This window comes from Pleurodeles waltl, chromosome 4_2 (genome assembly GCF_031143425.1).
Source record: "Pleurodeles waltl isolate 20211129_DDA chromosome 4_2, aPleWal1.hap1.20221129, whole genome shotgun sequence".
Classification (NCBI taxonomy): Eukaryota; Metazoa; Chordata; class Amphibia; order Caudata; family Salamandridae; genus Pleurodeles; species Pleurodeles waltl.
This window is the reverse complement of record NC_090443.1, coordinates 1033635492-1033656591: the sequence shown is the minus strand read 5'-3', so window position 1 is coordinate 1033656591 and position 21100 is coordinate 1033635492. Positions and strand designations below refer to the sequence as shown.

The 21100-nt window shown below is 49.0% G+C and overlaps 1 protein-coding gene across 1 annotated transcript in view; it reads left to right on the top strand.

The window, feature by feature from the left end:
- Positions 1–21100, top strand: part of GRK2 (G protein-coupled receptor kinase 2) — a 258235-nt gene that overhangs the window by 141290 nt on the left and 95845 nt on the right. Inside the window, exons 5-8 of the mRNA XM_069232942.1 lie at positions 126–200; positions 12469–12530; positions 13139–13190; positions 14049–14140. Coding sequence (XP_069089043.1) covers positions 126–200; positions 12469–12530; positions 13139–13190; positions 14049–14140 — 281 coding nt within the window. The remainder of the gene's footprint in view (positions 1–125; positions 201–12468; positions 12531–13138; positions 13191–14048; positions 14141–21100) is intronic.

Below are 21100 nucleotides of genomic sequence, written 5' to 3'. Positions count from 1 at the left end.
ATGGGAGAGTGAATGATGCAGCTAGTTCAAGGGAGGATGCCGCACGGCAAGGTCTGGTGACTGCCCTTGAGAACATGAGTCTGCGCCATCTGATGATGTCATTGATTCCGCTCTTCTTTCCTCAGCCCTTCTCCAAAAACGCCAGCGAGCACGTGAAGACGCACCTGAGCAAGAAGCTGGCCCCGCCAAACCTCTTCCAGGTGAGTATCACCGCAGCCAAGGGAATGATGCTTGCACCGCTTGTCTGTCTGTAGTGGGTTCCGTGAAGGTGCATCTGGCGCCCAAGGGCTTCTTGGCGCTGTTGGCCTTACCGTAGACTGAAATTGTGGACATAGACTGGTAATGTGCATTAACCAGGCCTTTGCTTTTCTGTGGAGTTACGCAGTGGGATACAGTTCTGGAAATAACTAAGGACCCTTGCTTTGGCTTTTGGTGACTGTGAAGAGACTGCCCCCTTTTTGCTCTCACCCTGCCCCTACTGCCCCTGTGAAGAAGCCTCTTGTTGCTCTGATAATTTATTCAAACAGAAAATAACATATTTATATCGAGTATCAGAAAGCTAGTTCCAGAGGGACGGTGGCAGAGTTAACAACGCCCTTCCGTCAATGCCATCCGGCCAAGTAAGAAGCATTTCTGTGGTGCCACAGCCAACCTGGTCTCAGTGCCCCTCGCAGCTCGTGTGGGGTTCCTTGAGCCATGAGGCATCTTCCTTTTAACAAAGTCATGCAGAGAATGAACACAAGAGGAGCTGATATGATACTGAATGGGTTTTGTTTCTATGGGCTCGGGGGGGGTCAGCACTGAAGGTGTGATGCTCCACACACCTTTAGAAACATCTTTACCTTTAGTGGTGCTAATAGGGTGAATGGAAGCTCCTGTAAGGGAGTGGCCCTAATGGTTTAAATGTAATTGGCCAGGAGGGCATTAGTCTGCTTAGATTAATGCCCTGTCTAGCTCTGATTCCAGTAGCTGCTATGAGGGATCCATTCCTGTTGAAGGGATTGTACAGATTTAGGGATGTAAATTATTTGCCAGAGTGGGGTTTCTTGGATCGGCTCTAGGGCTCTGAGGTCAACCAATGCACGACTCGTGAAAGTCCCTCAAATATGCAGGATGCAATGGGGTGGGCAGACCTTCTCTCATCTCACCTCCAAGCTCTGGAATTCTATGCCCATTAGCCTGCGTCCGATGGAGAATTAAGTTTATTTTATATTTTATTTGACATAGTTTAGTTTTTATCCAATAAGGGTCCTCTGATGAGTGCTGGTTGTCAATAGTGTTGTGGATGATAGCGCTGAGAAGCCTCTGGGTAGCCATGCGCTTTAATAATCCCAATATAATAGAATAGAATAGATTGGTTTTAGTTTTCATTATGTTTTTTAGAGTTGATTGAGACTTGTCTGTTGCTGTCAAACATCATTAACCGAAGGTCTTGATTCCTATCCCTGCGTCAGATTTGAACAGGTGCTTGCTGCCTTCGTTTATAAATGTAGGCCGAGGAGGTCAAACTGTCCGCTACTTGAGCACGTGGCGAAGTCATGGAAAAATCCAAAGGGAAAATAAAAAATCGGATTTGATTTGGTGGGCGGGGGCAGTCAACTGGCTTCGCTCACGCGGAAGCCATCTCAGGCTTTTTCCGGACCCGCCACCAGCGGGTGGGCGGAGAGAAGCGGCTTCTGGTTGGCGGTGACAGTCGCCGACAGCGGGTCCAGCACACATAGGGTCTGGCCCATGGCCACCCTCAGTATCCATCCTCCAGCCTAGAACACCAAACCACGTAGTCCCCTCCCATTCCAGGGCTGGAGCCCCTCTGAACATGATGGAATATGTTATTGTTTCACTTTGTATCACATTGTGTAGTTCACAGCCAGTTGGTATCCGGGTGCTGAACCTTCATGAAGTGCTCTTGGTTAACTAGCAACAGCTCAAGGTATTTGGTGAAATAAGTAAAGCAGTATTATTATTTTTTTCATAAATCAAGGCAAATTATTTTCCTTTCTCAATTCATTGTTCCCTATTTTGTGACTTCTTATGTTCAGCATACTTTGCTGTTTTTTTGGAAGAGAATCCTGGTTATGGGAGCAATTATATTATGATTGTAATTGTATTTATATAGCACTTACTACCCCTGACGAGGCGTCAAAGTGCTTTTAGAATATTTCAGTGCTCCAGGACTGAAGCTGTAAAGACTATTTTCTTTGCAGCCACGGCAACCTGGTGCTGAAATCTGTCTAACACAAATGAGCGGTTTCTAGATATCGGATTCCTTAAGCCTGTGGTTCCCAATCTGTGGTCCGGGGACCCCTGGGGGTCCGTGAAGCCTCCTCAGAGGGGTCCCCGACTGCTCAGAAAATTAACTAATATTAACAGATTAATAAAGTGTATATAAATAAAGTGGCTAAATGTACCACTTAATTTTTTAAACATAGTGTAAATATCAACAAAATTGGAATTGTGGGATAAAAAATAAATTAGTGTCCTCAGCTTGATTTGTGGGAGCAGCCCAGGTGCATCAAACAGAATATACTCAGGACGATGTGTGGCTTCGTTGAATTCAGAAAAGCTCCAACTTTCCTATTACATTTATTTTTTATTTTATGTGTTTGCAAATGAAATAAAATGTATTGTTTGTGTATGTGTTTGATGGATGCTTGTTTCTGTATTTTTTTTGTATTGTTTTGTGGTTCAAATCATCGGGGGTTCCCAGCTTCCATTCATGACTCAGTGGGGGTCCCTGAATTCCAATAATGACAAAGTGGGGGTCTCCGGTTTTCAGTAACAATAAAGTGGGGGTTCACAGAAGTCAAAAGGTTGGGAACCTCTGCTTTAAGCGGTCGTGAGCCTATAAATATCCGTTCTGCTTTATTAGATTTTAGCACCAGTCAAACATTGTATTGCAAAGGAGTCTGTCTCTAACTCCGCATGGAACTATGGGAAGTCTGTCCCTCCCTCCGCAGGGAACTATGGGGAGTCTGTCGCTCCCTCCACATGGAACTATGGGGAGTCTGTTGCTCCCTCCGCATGGAACTAGGGAGAGTCTGTCGCTCCTTCCGCATGGAACTATGGGGAGTCTGTCGCTCCTTCCGCATGGAACTATGGGGAGTCTGTCGCTCCCTCCGCATGGAACTATGGGGAGTCTGTCGCTCCCTCCGCATGGAACTATGGGGAGTCTGTTGCTCCCTCAGCATGGAACTATGGGGAGTCTGTCGCTCCCCTCCACATGGAACTATGGGGAGTCTGTCGCTCCCTCTGCATGGAACTATGGGGAGTCTGTTGCTCCCTCTGCATGGAACTATGGGGAGTCTGTTGCTCCCTCCGCATGGAACTAGGGAGAGTCTGTCGCTCCCTCCTTATAGGACAATGGGGAGTCTGTCCCTCCCTCCGCATGGAACTGTGGGGAGTCTGCTGTATCACAGGAACTGTGGGGAGTCTGTTGTATCACAGGAACTATGGGGAGTCTGTTGTATCACAGAAGGAGGTTAGGACATTGTCTCTCTTCCTTATAGTAGATTTAGGGGTCTGCTCCAAGGAGACAAAAATTTATTTTAGGACATAGTCTGCCTGTAGACTGCCTGGAGGGGATTGCTCCAAAGGGACAGCATGATGGGCATTTGTGACATGCAGTCTGTCCCTCGTGCTGCATGGAGTAGAGACCTCCAGAGAGACACCCTGTCAGACAGAAGGGACGTTTGTGACATGGGGTCTGTCTCGTACTGCATGGAGTAGAGCGCTCCAGAGAGACAGCGTGATGGGCGTTTGTGACATGCAGTCTGTCCTTGGTGCTGCAGGGAGTACGGAGCTCCAGAGGGACGGCGTGATGGGCGTTTCTGAAATGCCATCTGTTCCTCGTGCAGCAGGAAGTAGAGAGCTCCAGAGACGCACTGTGTCAGACAGAAGGGAGTTTTGTGACATGGAGTCTGTCCCTTGTGCTGCCTACATACATATATATATCTATCTCCCAACGACCTCCACGCGGGTGCACCATGGCTACTAGTTCCATTCCAGGCAACGGGGTGAAGCCTGGACGTGGCTTTTGGTTCCGAGTTGACCCTGGAGCCCAGGTCTTGGTAGCATCCTCCGGGCCTCAGCTCCTGGTTGCATGTGCCACTGGTCCTGGCATCAGCCGGCCCCCAGCATCCTCCGGGCCTCCGCTCCTGGTTGCATGTGCCACTGGTCCTGGCATCAGCCGGCCCCCAGCATCCTCCGGGCCTCAGCTCCTGGTTGCATGTGCCACTGGTCCTGGCATCAGCCGGCCCCCAGCATCCTCCGGGCCTCAGCTCCTGGTTGCATGTGCCACTGGTCCTGGCATCAGCCGACCCCCAGCATCCTCCGGGTCTCAGCTCCTGGTTGCATATGCCACTGGTCCTGGCATCAGCCGGCCCCCAGCATCCTCCGGGCCTCAGCTCCTGGTTGCATGTGCCACTGGTCCTGGCATCAGCCGGCCCCCAGCATCCTCCGGGCCTCAGCTCCTGGTTGCATGTGCCACTGGCCCTGGCATCAGCCAGCCCCCAGCATCCTCCGGGCCTCAGCTCCCAATAGTCCTGGCATCAGCCGGCCCCCAGCATCCTCCGGGTCTCAGCTCCCAATAGTCCTGGCATCAGCCGGCCCCCAGCATCCTCCGGGTCTCAGCTCTTGGTTGCATGTGCCACTGGCCCTGGCATCAGCCGGCCCCCAGCATCCTCCGGGCATCAGCTCCTGGTTGCATTTGCCACTGGTCCTGGCATCAGCCGGCCCCCAGCATCCTCCGGGCCTCAGCTCCTGGTTGCATGTGCCACTGGTCCTGGCATCAGCCGACCCCCAGCATCCTCCGGGTCTCAGCTCTTGGTTGCATGTGCCACTGGCCCTGGCATCAGCCGGCCCCCAGCATCCTCTGGGCCTCAGCTCCTGGTTGCATGTGCCGCTGGTCCTGGCATCAGCCGGCCCCCAGCATCCTCCGGGCCTCAGCTCCTGGTTGCATGTGCCGCTGGCCCTGGCATCAGCCGGCCCGCAGCATCCTCTGGGCCTCAGCTCCTGGTTGCATGTGCCACTGGTCCTGGCATCAGCCGGCCCCCAGCATCCTCCGGGCCTCAGCTCCTGGTTGCATGTGCCACTGGCCCTGGCATGAGCCAGCCCCCAGCATCCTTCGGGCCTCAGCTCCCAATAGTCCTGGCATCAGCCGGCCCCCAGCATCCTCCGGGTCTCAGCTCTTGGTTGCATGTGCAACCGTTCCTGGCATCAGCGGCCCCCAGCATCCTCCGTGTCTCTGCTCCTGGTTGCATGTGCCACTGGTCCTGGCATCAGCCGGCCCCCAGCATCCTCCGGGCCTCAGCTCCTGGTTGCATGTGCCACTGGCCCTGGCATTATCAGCTCCTGGTTGCATGTGCCACTGGTCCTGGCATCAGCCGACCCCCAGCATCCTCCGGGTCTCAGCTCTTGGTTGCATGTGCCACTGGTCCTGGCATCAGCCTCCCCCTGCTTGCAGTGGAAGCAGCACCTCTGGCTGTCCCAGGGCCCTGTACACCCTGTGCAGAGGGTCTTGGGATGTCTGCACACTAGCACCCCATCTCAGATGTGGGAGGTCTCCACTGGTGTCCTGCAGTCCAGGCTGTGGGCCCCAGGCTTTGAAGCCCCTGAATCAGTCCAGGTTGTCATTCACTGAGGCCATCAGGAAAGGCCATGGACCCCCACTGTGGCTCTGCCAGGCTCTGGCCTCCCTTCCTCCTTCCGGGATAGGACTTAAACTCCCCCTCCCCCAACCCTGGTCTCCACCCTAGAAGTAAATGTCAGGGTCTGGCGGTGTGTTGAGCCAGGCGCCTTGGTGCGTGCGTCAGGGCGCTTTACAAACGATAAATAACACAGCTGGTGGCCGTGGAGTCTGTCCCTTTGAGGGGACCGCGCCTTGTAAGGAAAACTACAGGGTGCAGCGAGTTAACAAATGTTAACATCGGGGCCTGGCATCTCAGTGTCAAATCTGTTTATTAAACAGGAAGCGAGAGGACCACGAGGCGGTGATGGAGGGAGGCAGGAGCCGCGCATGCGCAGTGACGTCAGGGGAAGCACGTACCGCAGCCGTGCTGCCACAAGGAGGCGCTGCGGCGCCAGGCGTTACTGCTGCCGGGCACTCCTGTGTATCTGCTGCCACCCGCTGGCCGGACAGGGGAACTGCTCCTGAAAAATCTCCCACTCGCTACTGACCTGGCAGCGGTACTTAAACTTTTGACTTGTGTGGACCCCGCTTTGTCAATATTTGAATATGGGGTCCCCCGGCTTAAACATTATCGATGATTGGAACCGCAAAAAATACAGAAACCAACATTCATGAAATGCACTAATGATAGCACATTTTATTTAATTTGCAAACCAATATGAATTAAAAAAAAAAAAAAGCATTTTTAATTTTAGAATGAAGGTTGGAACTTATTTAAATTCAAAGGAAACCACACGTCACCCATACTATATTGTGTTTGATACACCTGCACGGCTCCCACAAATCAATCTGATGATACTCATTTAATTTTTAGCCTCCAATTTCAAATTCTTTGACAATAACAGTACATTTTAAAATTTTCAGTTGTAAATTTAGACACGCTATATATATTAATATGTTAATATTATTGCTCCCCGAGGAGGCTTTGTGGACCCCGAGGGGTCCCTGGACCTCAGGTTGGGAACCACTGCTTTAGAGAGATCCAGGCCAAGGCCAAACCCAAAGCATTGTTTTGTGCCTGTTTGGACCCCAATTGGTAAACTAAAGCTCTTAAAGTCTGCAGCACTGCACATGTACAAAGAGTGTGCACAGGGCAGTAAAGTGGTGCATGAATTCACTGCCTGAAATGACCGTGTAATGAGCCCCTCTCACTTCTGAGGTCAGATAACCAATCTCTGGGGTATTTCATGTTTGGTTTGCCCTTCGGCTTCTTAAACAGCCTCCCCAGAAACCGTTGTTTATCGATTTTCATTTATTTGTTGTCTAATATAGTGCAAACTTCACCCAGAAGGGTTTCATGGCGCTGTACAAAAGGCAGGCGTGAAAACCCCTCTAGGAGTCCACCATGTGTTGCATGGAGACCTTTCAAAGCAAACATTTACTGTAAAGTGTTTGTTGGGGATTTCAGTACAAAAATACACAAGGTGGAATGGAGCATTGAACTGGGTACAGTGATTGAGCTGCACAGAGAACTGCAGTCCAGATGCATAAACAGGTGAGGGGCATTACCCATAGTACACGACAGAACATAAACTATTTAAGAGTTCGAAGTATGTCGGGTTTTCAGGGGATAGCAGTCAAATAGCTCAACAGTATTAGCAACATGCTGGGCATATGGGGCAAAATATATATGTAGGGGGGATATAACAGGGTTAGAGTACAAGAAAAAAATAGTTGTACATGTATGGATTAATAACATAGATATTTGAAAATGTGTGTCCATAGTCATACGTGTAGGACAGTGTGAGGAACTGAGGGCTAGGTTGCCACTAGTGTGAGTGCAAGAAAGAGACCACGGGAGTAAATCAGTATTTTTCACGAGGCACTATTGGTCATAGCACGTGGGGTGGAATGTTTAAAGGGTCCTGCTAGAAGGTACCCTTTAGCAGGACTGGGGCAAGTGCTTCTCAAGTTGCAGGTTAGGAGGGGTTTTCGGAAGCTTTTAAAAGACGGGTTTTTTTAAGGCGGAAAGGGAGGGTTCCCCCAGCTCTAGTGGCATTGCCAGAAAAGAGCCTGCGTAGTGTGGATTTTTTTTTTCTTCCGGAAATGAGGAGAGACCTTCTGTCTTTTCAGCAGAGAGAGCGAGAGCCCCTGGAAAATCGAAAAACTCTGGGTGAGGCATTTTCCTGTTTAAAAACCTTTTCAGTCTGCCCTAATTGAGAGCCATTCGTGCTAGACAAGTGCAGGGGTGATGTGTTACCACGTTTTTGTACATGTGGGGAACTAGGCCGAACCAGGTGGCGCTGCCCAGAGAGAGGCTTGTCTGTGTTCTGTCAGACCCCTGAGGAGCCACGAGCCACCGCCAGCTTCAGATCCTGGAATCGGAGAATGCGTTTGAGCATCTTACGGGAATGCAAGTGGAATCTGTCTGATTTTGCCAGTGGAATCTGTCTGATTTTGCCAGTGGCATCTGGCTGATTTTGCCAGTGGCATCTGGCTGATTTTGCCAGTGGCATCTGGTTGATTTTGCAAGTGGAATCTGGCTGATTTTGCCAGTGGAATCTGGTTGATTTTGCCAGTGGAATCTGGCTGATTTTGCCAGTGGAATCTGGCTGATTTTGCCAGTGGAATCTGGTTGATTTTGCCAGTGGAATCTGGTTGATTTTGCCAGTGGCATCTGGTTGATTTTGCAAGTGGAATCTGGCTGATTTTGCCATGGCTTGGAGGCGGCTTTTATGAGTTAGGTCAGAAGTCCTGGGGCTGGGTCAGGTTTAGTTTTCGAAAGGAGAAAGTTAATTTCCATCTCCATTACATTTGAGATGCTGTTGCTCCTTCCATGTATGGGTGTTCTGAAGTGAGCATTTTAGCTTGATGATAAATTGAGAGCAGTCCACTTGAGGTGTAGGCCCCAGAGTCCTTCGCTTATTGGCAGAAGAAGACGCCAAGATCTTTCCGGAGTTTACCCAAGGGTTCGACCTAAATATGAAAGAGAGTTGCTGCCAGGTTGGAGGCCTGATGGAGATGGCATCAGCTGGGGCACAGAACAGAATAGCTACTGGCAATTGTGACCATGCAAGAGCGTTCAAAGCCACGACTGTAGGACACAAGGCTACCGCCTACCCATCCGGTTTAAGTTCTCGAGCAGAATTTGATGGTCCATTGTATCAAAAGCTGCAGTTATTTATTCATATATATTGGGCACACAGCAGTGAGTTGACTCTAGGCACACAGGACCTTAAATGTATAAATAGGTGCTGTGTCAGTACCAGAGCTAGAAGAAAAAAAAGGCAGTGGTCTTAGGTCGTTTTTAGGTCATCTTTTTAAAGATTTTCTAAAGACTGAAAAGACTGGTTTACAGTAAAGTCGTCTGGGGTGAAGGTCTAAATGTGAGGCCTAACGCGCCAAACCTGTCTCCCATCCAGTGCATTTGATTCTTAAGGATTTGCGAAACCATGTGACTGCTGCATCTTAAAGGTCTCTCTGGGGTATACCGACAAACGTGTTGTCTACTTATGTTGGGGCTGATCCATGGAGGCATTTGAACACCAATCAGGTTATTTAATGTAATCCCTGTACCCACTGGTAACCAGTCTAGCAATTTTTTGAAATAATTTTTTATTTGATTTTGTTAATTGAGGTTTGCAGTAATGACAGCAGAAAAACTTTAGGTACCCTCTGAAATTTCAGTAATTACATTAGAAGTCTCACATCACATTTGGTTCTCTGAGATATACATGTAACCTGCCAGCACTCCTTTGCACATAAGGAGATGCCATATTCAAAACATTCATGTTGGTCTAGCAGTGTCTCTGAGGATGCTGGGGAGGTGGTGTTTCTGTCTGTCCCACGTACCAAAATAGAGCTGAAGGGGCTCCAAATATCTCTGGGGCGAGATATCACCAGCGCCCTGTGGTCCTCCAGTCTTTCTTGACAATATGCTGCATCTCTCAGGCAGTCATCGGGCTTGGTTCGGGTGTGCCCTCCGCAATGCATCGCTAGCCTTCTCTTAGCAAGAAGTAAGAGCGTTGCTGTCGGGAGCGGGTGCCAGCTGCGATATCTTTAACGTACCTTAGCAGGGCGTGAGCAGAGTCTGGGGCATGCGACTCCGGACACGCGACTCATCAAGAAGACAGCATCCCAATATTCAACTGGACTGCTGCATTCTCAATCTGTCTAGCTGCATTAATCCAGCCCTGATGATCTCCTCTTTCCATGAGCCCAAGGAGAAGCCTGGCTTCTGGGTTTTGTAGAGGTTGAATGTTTTTTTAACCAGCCTTCCAATTTTAGCATTGGCACAATCCAACTTGCAGCTGATAAGAAACCCTAAAATCTTTGGTCCAGAATTTTAATTGTTGCAGGATTAAAAATGGTGAACAAATTACCCAGCCTATGTGGTGATCAGGTTGGGATCCTACAACACCTCAAGATGTTTGTCTCTCTTTGTGAAAGGAGTTGGCTGGTCAAACAGTTCTGAAGACAGCTGCCACAGGAGTCGAAGAGGAGAACTTAGGTTTTTGCATTAATTTTAAGCATGCTGTTATCCACTCATTGGGCTAGATCATTGAAACTGCTATTTAAGTTAAAATAGCCATTATCTGGATCGGTCACTTCGGGTAAACCTGCATGTCGTCAGTGGAGACGCGGAACTGCAGTCCTTTCGTTCTTATGAAGAAGAAAAGTGGTTTAGTAAAGAGGTTGAAAAAGAAAAGCGGCAGCAGGAAAACTGGGGAGCATTCCAAGAAACCTGGGGCATCCCAAACGCAACTTCTGTTTTGAAGGATGGGGTGTTTTGTAACTTGAATAAGTTGGGTGCAGACCTCCTGAAAGGATCGGAACCAGCCAAGTCTGGTGAGCAAACGGTTGTAGCCCACCATGACACATGCAGCAGATGGGTCCAGCAGGACCAGAGCGTGCGCAAAGTCCTCATCCTTGACTGTCAGTGCATGCCAAGCAATGCCACCAGTGCTGTTTCAGACCTGTGATGAGCCTTTGTTGTGACTCCAGAAGATCATTAAGGTGCAAAGTAACAACCAGGGTAGGCCGCCCTTGTGATGGAAGTTTTGGAACGTGTCTGGTACACTGTCAGTAGTCGTGGCACGTGCGCTTTAGTTTCACTGAAAGCTCTTTAGATTTATCGATAGCATTCGCCACTTTAAGCAACCGTTTTGGCCTCAAAAATTGCTTTTTTGTATTTTCTGAGTATCTCTAAGTTTTTATCATCCTCCATTACCCTGGTCTTCCACTGCCTTGTTTCCAGTCTCCCACAAAGATGGATGAGCTCAGCCAGAGCTGGGGTAAACCAAGCTGAAGAAGAGTGTTCTTGTTTTGAAAAGGTGGGGGCAAAGGAATGGGATTGGACAAAATAATGAATTACAGATCCTGATCATTCCCAGAAGTAAATTGTTAAATAGGGAGCCTTTATTTGGGTGCTCCTGCCTGATGCTCAATTGTTCGTTAAGTGTAAGAAGGGCAACCTTCACAAGTTTTGATAGAAGTGTTTTCCTTGGAAGGTGATTGTCTGTACAACTATTTGAATCCTTGGATGGAGACAGTCTTTCTTCCCAAGAAGTGAGAAGATGAACAGAAAATGGGGTCTGATCAGGATAGCCGCAGAGAGGACTCCCAGGCGACTGCAACTATGTGAGTAACCTGAGACGACCCCCCCTACACTCCCACAGCGACGCATGCAGTGAGGATACAGAGGCTCCCCCTGACCGCGACTGCCTGTAACAAGGAACCCGACGCCCGGACCAAGCACTGCACCTGCAGCCCCAGGACCAGAAGGAACCGAACTCCAGTGCAGGAGTGACCACCAGGCGACCCTCTGCCTAGCCCAGTTGGCGGCTGGCCCGAGAAGCCCCCCTGTGCCCTGCCTGCACCGCTAGAGTGCCCCCCGGGTCCCTCCATTGATTCCTATTGAAAACACGACGCCTGCTAAGCACATTGCACCCGGCCACCCCTGTGCTGCTGAGGGTGTGTTTTGTGTGCTTACTGGTGTCCCTCCAGTGCTCTACAAAACCCCCTGGTCTGCCCTCCGAAGATGCAGGTACTTACCTGTTGGCAGACTGGAACAGGAGCGTCCCTGTTCTCCATAGGCACCTATGTGTTTTGGGCCCTCCTTTGACCTCTGCACCTGACCGGCCCTGTGTTGCTGGTGCGGTGACTTGGGGGTTGCCTTGAACCCCCAACAGTGGGCTGCCTATGCTCAGGAAACTGAACTTGTAAGTGTCTTACTTACCTGAGAAACTAACCAATACTTACCTCCCCCAGGAACTGTTGATTTTTGCACTGTGTCCACTTTTAAAATAGCTTATTGCCATTTTAACTAAAACTGTGTATGTTACTGCTCTAATTCAAAGTTCCTTACTTACCTGTGTGGAGTACCTTGCATTTTATGTATTTACTTCAAATCTTGAATCTTGTGGTTCTAAAATAAATTAAGAAAATATATTTTTCTATATAAAATCTATTGGCCTGGAGTTAAGTCTTTGAGCGTGTGTTCCTCATTTATTGGCTGTGTGTGTACAACAAATGCTTAACACTACCCTCTGATAAGCCTACTGCTCGACCACACTACCACAAAATAGAGCATTAGAATTATCCAATTTTGCCACTATCAACCTCTAAAGGGAACCCTTGGACTCTGTGCACACTATCTCTCACTTTGAGATAGTATATACACAGCCAACATCCTACAGGGGCAGACTCCTGGCCTAAAAATGGGGTTTCAGGATCTTAAAGGGAGCCACTTTTACTTTCCCTCCCTAGAAGTTGAAACTGAATTTTTGACTCATCACCTTGATTATTAATGGTTCAGTCCGACCCCTCATTTCTTCTTTCAGCCTTACATTGAGGAGATCTGCCAGTGCCTGGAAGGGGAGGTGTTCCAGAAGTTTATTGAAAGGTGAGATTTTCAGTGAAGAATCACTTCCAGGGCAGAATACATTGTGGGCGGTTTATGTCTGGGGTCTGTGTTCTCTGCCTCTGGTCACCAAAGCAGTTCATCACTTATTCACTTCCTCAACTGGAGAATTCGAAGAATTCGGTGGGGTTCAGTGTACCCCTGCTATGACCTCCAGAGTGTAGACTGTACACTGCCCAGGTAGACGAGCAGTTACCCTTCTGATCCCCAAGATGTACTTGCGAAGTACAGTTGTGATAGTTCATTGAGATGAAAGAACATCTTCCTAAAGTAATTCTTGCTGCAGCTCTGCCAGTCTCTCCCTCTCCCTCTCTCTCTCTCTATCTGTCTATCCCTCTCTCTTCCCCCCCTCTTCTTTTACCACCAATTCTGTTGTCAATATCCCTTTGTACTCTTATTTTCCCATCTCACCTTGTTCCATCTCTTTATTTTACATTCTCCATCACTCAGTCCAACCCTCTCTTCTCCTTTAATTCTCTCCCCTATTATTTCCTTGTCCCTTTCCCCTGTGCTGCCTACTTCTTCCCTCTTTCACTTTCCACCTATCTCTCTCCCTCTTCACTCAGTTAATCTCTCCGCTTTCCTTGCAGTGAGAAGTTCACACGGTTTTGCCAGTGGAAGAACACAGAGCTGAACATTCATGTGAGTGATTCTGAAGCAGCTTTTCTGGTGGTCCTCTTGTCTGGCCCCTGTATGTGTAGCTCCTTGGGCACTTCATCCCTTCCCCAGACCTGAGATGCCCTCCTGGGTTTCCCTGACCAGATACTGCTTCACTCAGCACCTTCCACCTCCACACGCCTCTAGTCTGTGTTCTAGATGTCACTGGATAACTTTGTAAGTCGGCCTTTGTACAGAAGTAGAATTCACCGCTTTCCCTCTGCAGCTATGTTGTGTGTTGTTGCAGTGTGTGGAAAGCTCTTGCACATGCATGGTGTGATTGTTTATCTTGGACCTGCTTTTACAGGATCAGTTCCTTGCTGCACAATCACTGGCAGATGTTTAAGGAAAGGGGAGGTTCTCTGAGGATGCTTAGCAACAGATTACTCTTTCCACATCCTTATTGTAACTTGTAGAACCTGAAGTTGTGCATTTTCAAGAAATGTCTCCTCCTTGTGTCGATGTTTCTGGATGAAAGCGCGTTGCTCAGAGGAAGACTCTCTACTCACCCACACCTCCTCTACTTGAGCTACTATTAATCCATCCTTCTTGCCTTAGTAGCTCCTGTGCAGAGGAGCCCACCTCCCCCTGTTCTCTCGCTTAGATCATCCCTCCCACCCCACTGACCCCTTTTCAGAGGACCCTCCCCTTTTACTCTTGCTAGTATTGGTACATCCTTCCCACGCCACCAACCTCTTCATCACCCTAATACTGCGCACAGGCGATTCCTTTGTTAGATCTGCTCTTTCTTTAGAAGTGTCCGCGCATACGTGTTTGTGTACATGTATACACATATTTTCACGCTTGGCCTTCTTTTTTTCCCACCATTTCCTTCCGATTCAGCTCACCATGAACGACTTCAGTGTGCACCGGATCATTGGCAGAGGAGGATTCGGAGAAGTGTACGGCTGCCGCAAAGCAGACACTGGGAAAATGTACAGTATTCTTCACCTTATTTTAAGCCGTATGGTATTGCGATAGCCGCTTGTTGACTTACGCCCCAAAGTGTGGCGTCCACTCTTCCGCACCATTATTTGAAGTTACCATTACTTTCTGTCATTGCGTTGATCTGTACCATTACCTCAGCTACCATTAGCAGGGCATGTCATTAATATGACTTTTTAATGCATGATTAGTCTAAAAGTAAGTAATTACAACAATTTAGGTTTTGAGTTTGTCATCTGTCCTGTAGCTCAGATTAAATGAATTAACATCATTATTAAGTAGCTAAATATTTACCATTTTAGCTTCATTTAAGTTGACACATTTTTAAATATTTGTGCTCTAAAATGAAATAGAACACATTTACCTCTAGGGTCTTTTAACGAGCCCTTTTCTGCCACTGGTAATGGGTCAGCCTACTTAGGCCGTTCGCTAACTTCACTGTGGGTGATGAATTTCTGCCCTTTCACAAGGAGCACATCCACCCACAAAGTAGTCCCCTTAATGTCGTGAGACTTCTGTGGCTTCTTGAGACCAAAAAATATTGACTTGGCAGCTTCCACAAGAATAGAGTTTCGCAGAAACCATAGAAAATCCAAACAAGCGCTCACAAAGCCAAAAGGCTTGCAGCCACCACAAGCCTATTGGCTTTGCCAGTGCTTGTTACTATAATAAGGTAGTATATAATATAAGATTGAGGGATAGGATTACTTTTTTGATTGAATATAATCTAATCTTAGTGTTCACTTTTGAATTTATTTCAATTTGAATAAATGTAGGGTAGTGTAAACATGATGGGCTTGAAGAAGAAGATACATTCACATTTTAGGGTTTGTGGCTCAGGGGATGAAGTGAGGGCTTTGGAGGTAGAAAGTCGAGGTAATAGCTTGTCAGTTGGATGGCAGGAAGGTGGGTCAACATCCAGACATCATACGTTAGTGAAGCAATATATATATATACAGTGACGCTGTTCCCTCACAAACTTGGTGCCAAGTGGCAATTGCACACCCATCATTCACTCCCTGGTCCTCCAGTGTAACTTGTCACATCTGCACCCTTTTCCAAAACAAACAAGCATTTATTAGTTCAGGTAAAGGATTGCCTTTACTCAAATGTGGTTCGGGTACTGACCAGTTACGCCATGTGACAAAGGAGTGAGTTTGATAAATAATAATTATATTTAGTTTTGGGGAGACATCATTGTAGGAAAGTGCCCCTTTTGGTATGGTCACCCCCAACTTTTTGCCTGATATCTGATGCTAACTTGACTGACTGAGTGTGTGCTGGGATCCTGCTAACCACGTCCCAGCACCTGTGTTCTCTCCCTAAACTCTACCATTGCTTCCACAGTTGGCACACCTCTGGCAGACAGCTAAGCCCCTTGTAAAAGGTACCAGTGGTACCAAGGATTTATTGTAAAATGCACACAGAGGGCATCTTAAATATGTCCCCCCCCCTGAAATTCACCCAACTCTCTAGTGCGGACAAGCCTGCCACTACCAGACAAATTTCTGACCTCTTGCGATAAGAGCCTTTGTGCTCTCGGAAGTCGGGGACAAAGCCTGCTCTGGGTGGTGGTGCTTCACACCTCCTGTAAGGAAATGCCTCCTTGGCATGGTTACCCCCTGACTTTTTGCCTTTGCTGATGCTATGTTTTGAATTGAAAGTGTGCTGAGGCCTGCTAACCAGGCCCCAGCACCAGTGTTCTTTCCCTAACCTGTACTTTTGATTCCACAATTGGCACACCCTGGCATCCAGGTAAGACCCTTGTAACTGGTACCCCTGGTACCAAGGGCCCTGATGCCAGGGAAGGTCTCTAAGGGCTGCAGCATATCTTATGCCACCCTGGGGACCCCTCACTCAGCACAGACACACTGCTTACCAGCTTGTGTGTGCTAGTGAGAACAAAACGAGTAAGTCGACATGGCACTCCCCTCAGGGTGCCATGCCAACCTCACACTGCCTATGCAGTATAGATAAGTCACCCCTCTAGTAGGCCTTACAGCCCTAAGGCAGGTGGCACTATACCATAGGTGAGGGCACCAGTGCATGAGCACTGTGCCCCTACAGTGTCTAAGCCAAACCTTAGACATTGTAAGTGCAGGGTAGCCATAAGTGTATATGGTCTGGGAGTCTGTCAAACACAGACTCCACAGCACCATAATGGCTACACTGAAAACTGGGAAGTTTGGTATCAAACTTCTCAGCACAATAAATGCACACTGATGCCAGTGTACATTTTATTGTGAAATACACCCCAGAGGGCACCTTAGAGGTGCCCCCTGAAACCTTAACCGACTATCTGTGTAGGCTGACTGGTTCCAGCAGCCTGCCACAACCGAGACATGTTGCTGGCCCCATGGGGAGAGTGCCTTTGTCACTCTGAGGCCAGTAACAAAGCCTGCACTGGGTGGAGATGCTAACACCTCCCCCAGGCAGGAGCTGTAACACCTGGCGGTGAGCCTCAAAGGCTCACCCCTTTGTTCCAGCACCGCAGGACACTCCAGCTAGTGGAGTTGCCCGCCCCCTCCGGCCACGGCCCCCACTTTTGGCAGCAAGGCCGGAGGAAATAATGAGAATAACAAGGAGGAGTCACTGGCCAGTCAGGACAGCCCCTAAGGTGTCCTGAGCTGAGGTGACTCTAACTTTTAGAAATCCTCCATCTTGCAGATGGAGGATTCCCCAGTAGGATTAGGGATGTGACCCCCTCCCCTTGGGAGGAGGCACAAAGAGGGTGTACCCACCCTCAGGGCTAGTAGCCATTGGCTACTAACCCCCCAGACCTAAACACGCCCTTAAATTTAGTATTTAAGGGCTCCCCTGAACCTAAGAATTTAGATTCCTGAAACTACAAGAAGAAGAAGACTGCCGAGCTGAAAAACCCCTGCAGAGGAAGAACAGAAGACACCAACTGCTTTGGCCCCAGTCCTACCGGCCTGTCTCCTGCCTTCCAAAGAACCCTGCTCCAGCGACGCTTTCCAAGGGACCAGCGACCTCTGAATCCTCTGAGGACTGCCCTGCTTCAAGAAAGACAAGAAACTCCTGAGGACAGCGGCACTGCTCCAAAAGAACTGCAACTTTGTTTCAAGGAGCAGATTTAAAGACCCCTGCAACTCCCCGCAAGAAGCGTGAGACTTGCAACACTGCACCCGGCGACCCCGACTCGACTGGTGGAGAACCAACACCTCAGGGAGGACCCTCCGGCGACTCCGAGACCGTGAGTAACCAAAGTTGTCCCCCCTGCGCCCCCACAGCAACGCCTGCAGAGGGAATCCCGAGGCTCCCCCTGACCGCGACTGCCTGAACTCCATTTCCCGACGGCTGGAAAAGACCCTGCACCCGCAGCCCCCAGCACCTAAAGGAACGGAACTCCGGTGCAGGAGTGACCCCCAGGAGGCCCTCTCCCTTGCCCAGGTGGTGTCTACCCCGAGGAGCCCCCCCTTGCCTGCCTGCACCGCTGAAGAGATCCCTTGATCTCTCATTGAAATCTACAGAGAACCCGACGCTTGTTTGCACACTGCACCCGGCCGCCCCCGCGCTGCTGAGGGTGTACTTTTTGTGCTGACTTGTGCCCCCCCCCGGTGCCCTACAAAACCCCCCTGGTCTGCCCTCCGAAGACGCGGGTACTTACCTGCTGGCAGACCGGAACCGGGGCACCCCCTTCTCTCCATTGAAGCCTATGTGTTTTGGGCACCTCTTTGACCTCTGCACCTGACCGGCCCTGAGCTGCTGGTGTAGTAACTTTGGGGTTGCTCTGACCCCCAACGGTGGGCTACCTTGGACCCAAACCTGAGACTTGTAAGTGATTTACTTCCCTGACAAAACTAACAAAAACTTACCTCCCCCAGGAACTGTGAAAATTGCACTGTGTCCACTTTTAAAACAGCTTATTGTGTTTTATGTAAAAAGTATACATGCTAATGTAATGATTCAAAGTTCCTAAAGTACTTACCTGCAATACCTTTCAAATGAGATATTACATGTAGAATTTGAACCTGTGGTTCTTAAAATAAACTAAGAAAATATATTTTTCTATAACAAAACCTATTGGCTGGATTTGTCTCTGAGTGTGTGTTCCTCATTTATTGCCTGTGTGTATGTACAACAAATGCTTAACACTACTCCTTTGATAAGCCTACTGCTCGACCACACTACCACAAAATAGAGCATTAGTATTATCTCTTTTTGCCACTATCTTACCTCTAAGGGGAACCCTTGGACTCTGTGCATACTATTCCTTACTTTGAAATAGTGCATACAGAGCCAACTTCCTACACCTCCCCTTTGCAGGAACAGCAACACTTGGTGGTGAGTCTCAAAGGCTCCTGCATTTGGTTATGCTACCCCAGGGCACTCCACCCAGTCGGGATACCTGCCCCCAGACCAAGCCCCACTTCTGGCAGCGGGTCCGGCGGGAAAATTAGTTAACCCAAGGAGGAGGGTCCACCCCAACTGGAACCACTACTAGGGTGCCCAGAGCTGAGGTGACCCCCCTCTCTGCCGAATCCTCGATCTTGGTTTGGAGGGAGACTGCCAATAGGGTTAGGAATGTGCCCCCTCCCCAAAGGGAGTGGGCACAGAAAGGGTGTAGCCACCCTCAGGGTCAGTAGCCATTAGCTTCTTCCCTCTGACCCCTGTAACTCCCCTTAATCTAGCATTTAGGGTCACCTCTGAACCTTGCTCTTCAGATTCCTGGTGACCTTAAAGAAGAAAAAGGACAGAAGAGCTGCACCAGCAGTGAAGCCTGCAGACGACAACTGACTTGGCCCCAGCCCAACTGGCCTGTCTGCAGCTGCAAGACTTTTGCTACAAAAAGACTACTCATCCTTCTAGACTAGCAAGCTCTACAAACCCCAAGAGGACCTCCTGCCTACCCTAAGCACCAAGAACTCCTGAGGACAGCTGCCCTGTCCACAGAGAAACCTCCAACAATGACTCCAGAGCCCACCGGATCCATAAGTCCTACCCACTCTGCACCCAATGCCCACAGCCCGAGTTCAGGTGGCCCACCAGTCCAGAGAGGGTCCCCAGGCGATTCCAACCTCAAGTCCACCTTGGGTTGACCTCTCCTGACCAACATGACAACACCTGCAGCCTAAATGCAGGGGACCCCTGACTACAAGTGGTCCCGGTGAAGATTGCTGACGCCTAAAAGTACCCCTGCAGCCCCTGGCCTTGGGAACCCAACAGACGGTCCACCGACATCCAGTCCAATCTTTACTTACCTGTCCAGCCATGGTCTTCTTCAGTTGACTCCCCAGACCAAGCCTGCAGGCTCTTTATGAACCCTGAGTTCCTCATTGAAAAGCATTGGGCGCCCGACGCTGCGTTTGCAAGCTGCACCCGGCCACTCCTGCGCAGCTGAGAGTGTGTTTGGTGCTGACCTGTGGCCGAACCATCCCCACCCCGGTACCCTGAGGTCGCAGGTACTTACCTGCAATCTTCTAAGTGCCCCCATTCTCCATTGGTTTCCATTGGGCACCCTCCACCAAATTTGACTTCTGCACCCAGCCGGGTGTTGCTGGTGGTGTACCCTTGGTGTCTTCTTGAACCTTGCTCTGTGGACACCGTAACCCCCAGAGACTGGGGCTGTAAGTGTGTGTACTTTTGTTACTGAAAAGTATTGCTTACCTGAAATCTATCTGAACTGTGATTTATAAACAAAGTGCATTTGATACTTAAAAGTGATACATTCTTGAAACTGTACTTACCTGCAACAAAGACCCTTTTGGTTCTAGAAATAAAGTAACGAAGTGTCTTTTTTGATACATCAAACATTGGCCTGGAGTTAGTCATTGAGTGTGTGCCTCAATTCTTGACTGTGTGTGTACAACAAATGCTTTGCACTACCGTCCGATAAGCCTAACTGCTCGACCACGCTACCACAAAAGAGAGCATTAGTATTATCGTCTTTGGCCTCTGTGAAGCCTCTGGGGATCCAATGGGCTCTATGCACACTATCCCTTACTGTGGTGTAGTATATACAGAGCCAGCTTCCTACAATCACAGCATTTATTTCAGCAGTTCAGTTCAGTTCTGTAACATTCGTCATCAAATTAGCCAGCAACAAACACATTGGTATTATTCTGTGTCTGTTCTTCGGCCTATATTTCAGGCAGAAGAAAACATATATGCTGTAGTGCGCGAAAAAGTAACAGATGATGGTTGGAGTTATCCCAGTTCAGTGGTGGTTCACAGGTGTCTTCATTTCAATGATCAAGTTTGCAGGCGTACGTAGAGTGACAGCGGTCTGTGAAGCGGCGTCCATCCCTCCATGGCTTAGAGGCCTCACTCCAGCTCCCGCTGCTGTGTTGCCACCTGTTCTTGCTTTGTGATTGGACTAGTAAGCTCTTTTCTTTCTTTCTTTGCCCTCCTTATTATTTCACCCGCTGTTTCCACCCCCTCCCCTTTAACACTTGCATGTAACCCGCAGTACTTGCCTCATTTGAGGCCCTAGCGCATGCACATCCTGGCCGCCCTGTCCCCACTTTGCTTCAAGCAACTAGTCTATTTTATCCTCCCAGATAGACCGATTTAGGATGACTGCCTCCCTCAAGGCAGAGGCTTGGCGTGTTTTCTTCTCTCTAGTGTATCGGAGGGTGTATTTCCATCTTCTCATCATTTTTCCTGGCTCATTGATGTGCCACTGACCTTAGGGTTTCCTGCAACCTTCCTTACATTTACAGTATCTGTGTGAGGCCTTTTCCTGGGTCCTGGGGCAGTCGGCGGTTATTGGGCAGTTTACTCCCTTCATGCTCTTGTTTACTTACCACTTGGGTCTCAGAGACACAGTACAAATGAATTCCATGTTGTTGACCAAGATACAGCTTTGGGCACCGGTCTCTCGCTCTGTAGTGAGTGCGATCAGTCACAGCTTACTCAAGGAGTTGATCGGGTTACATAGTCCCTCACCTGCCGTACAACACACAGTAAATAATGCATACTAACCTCAA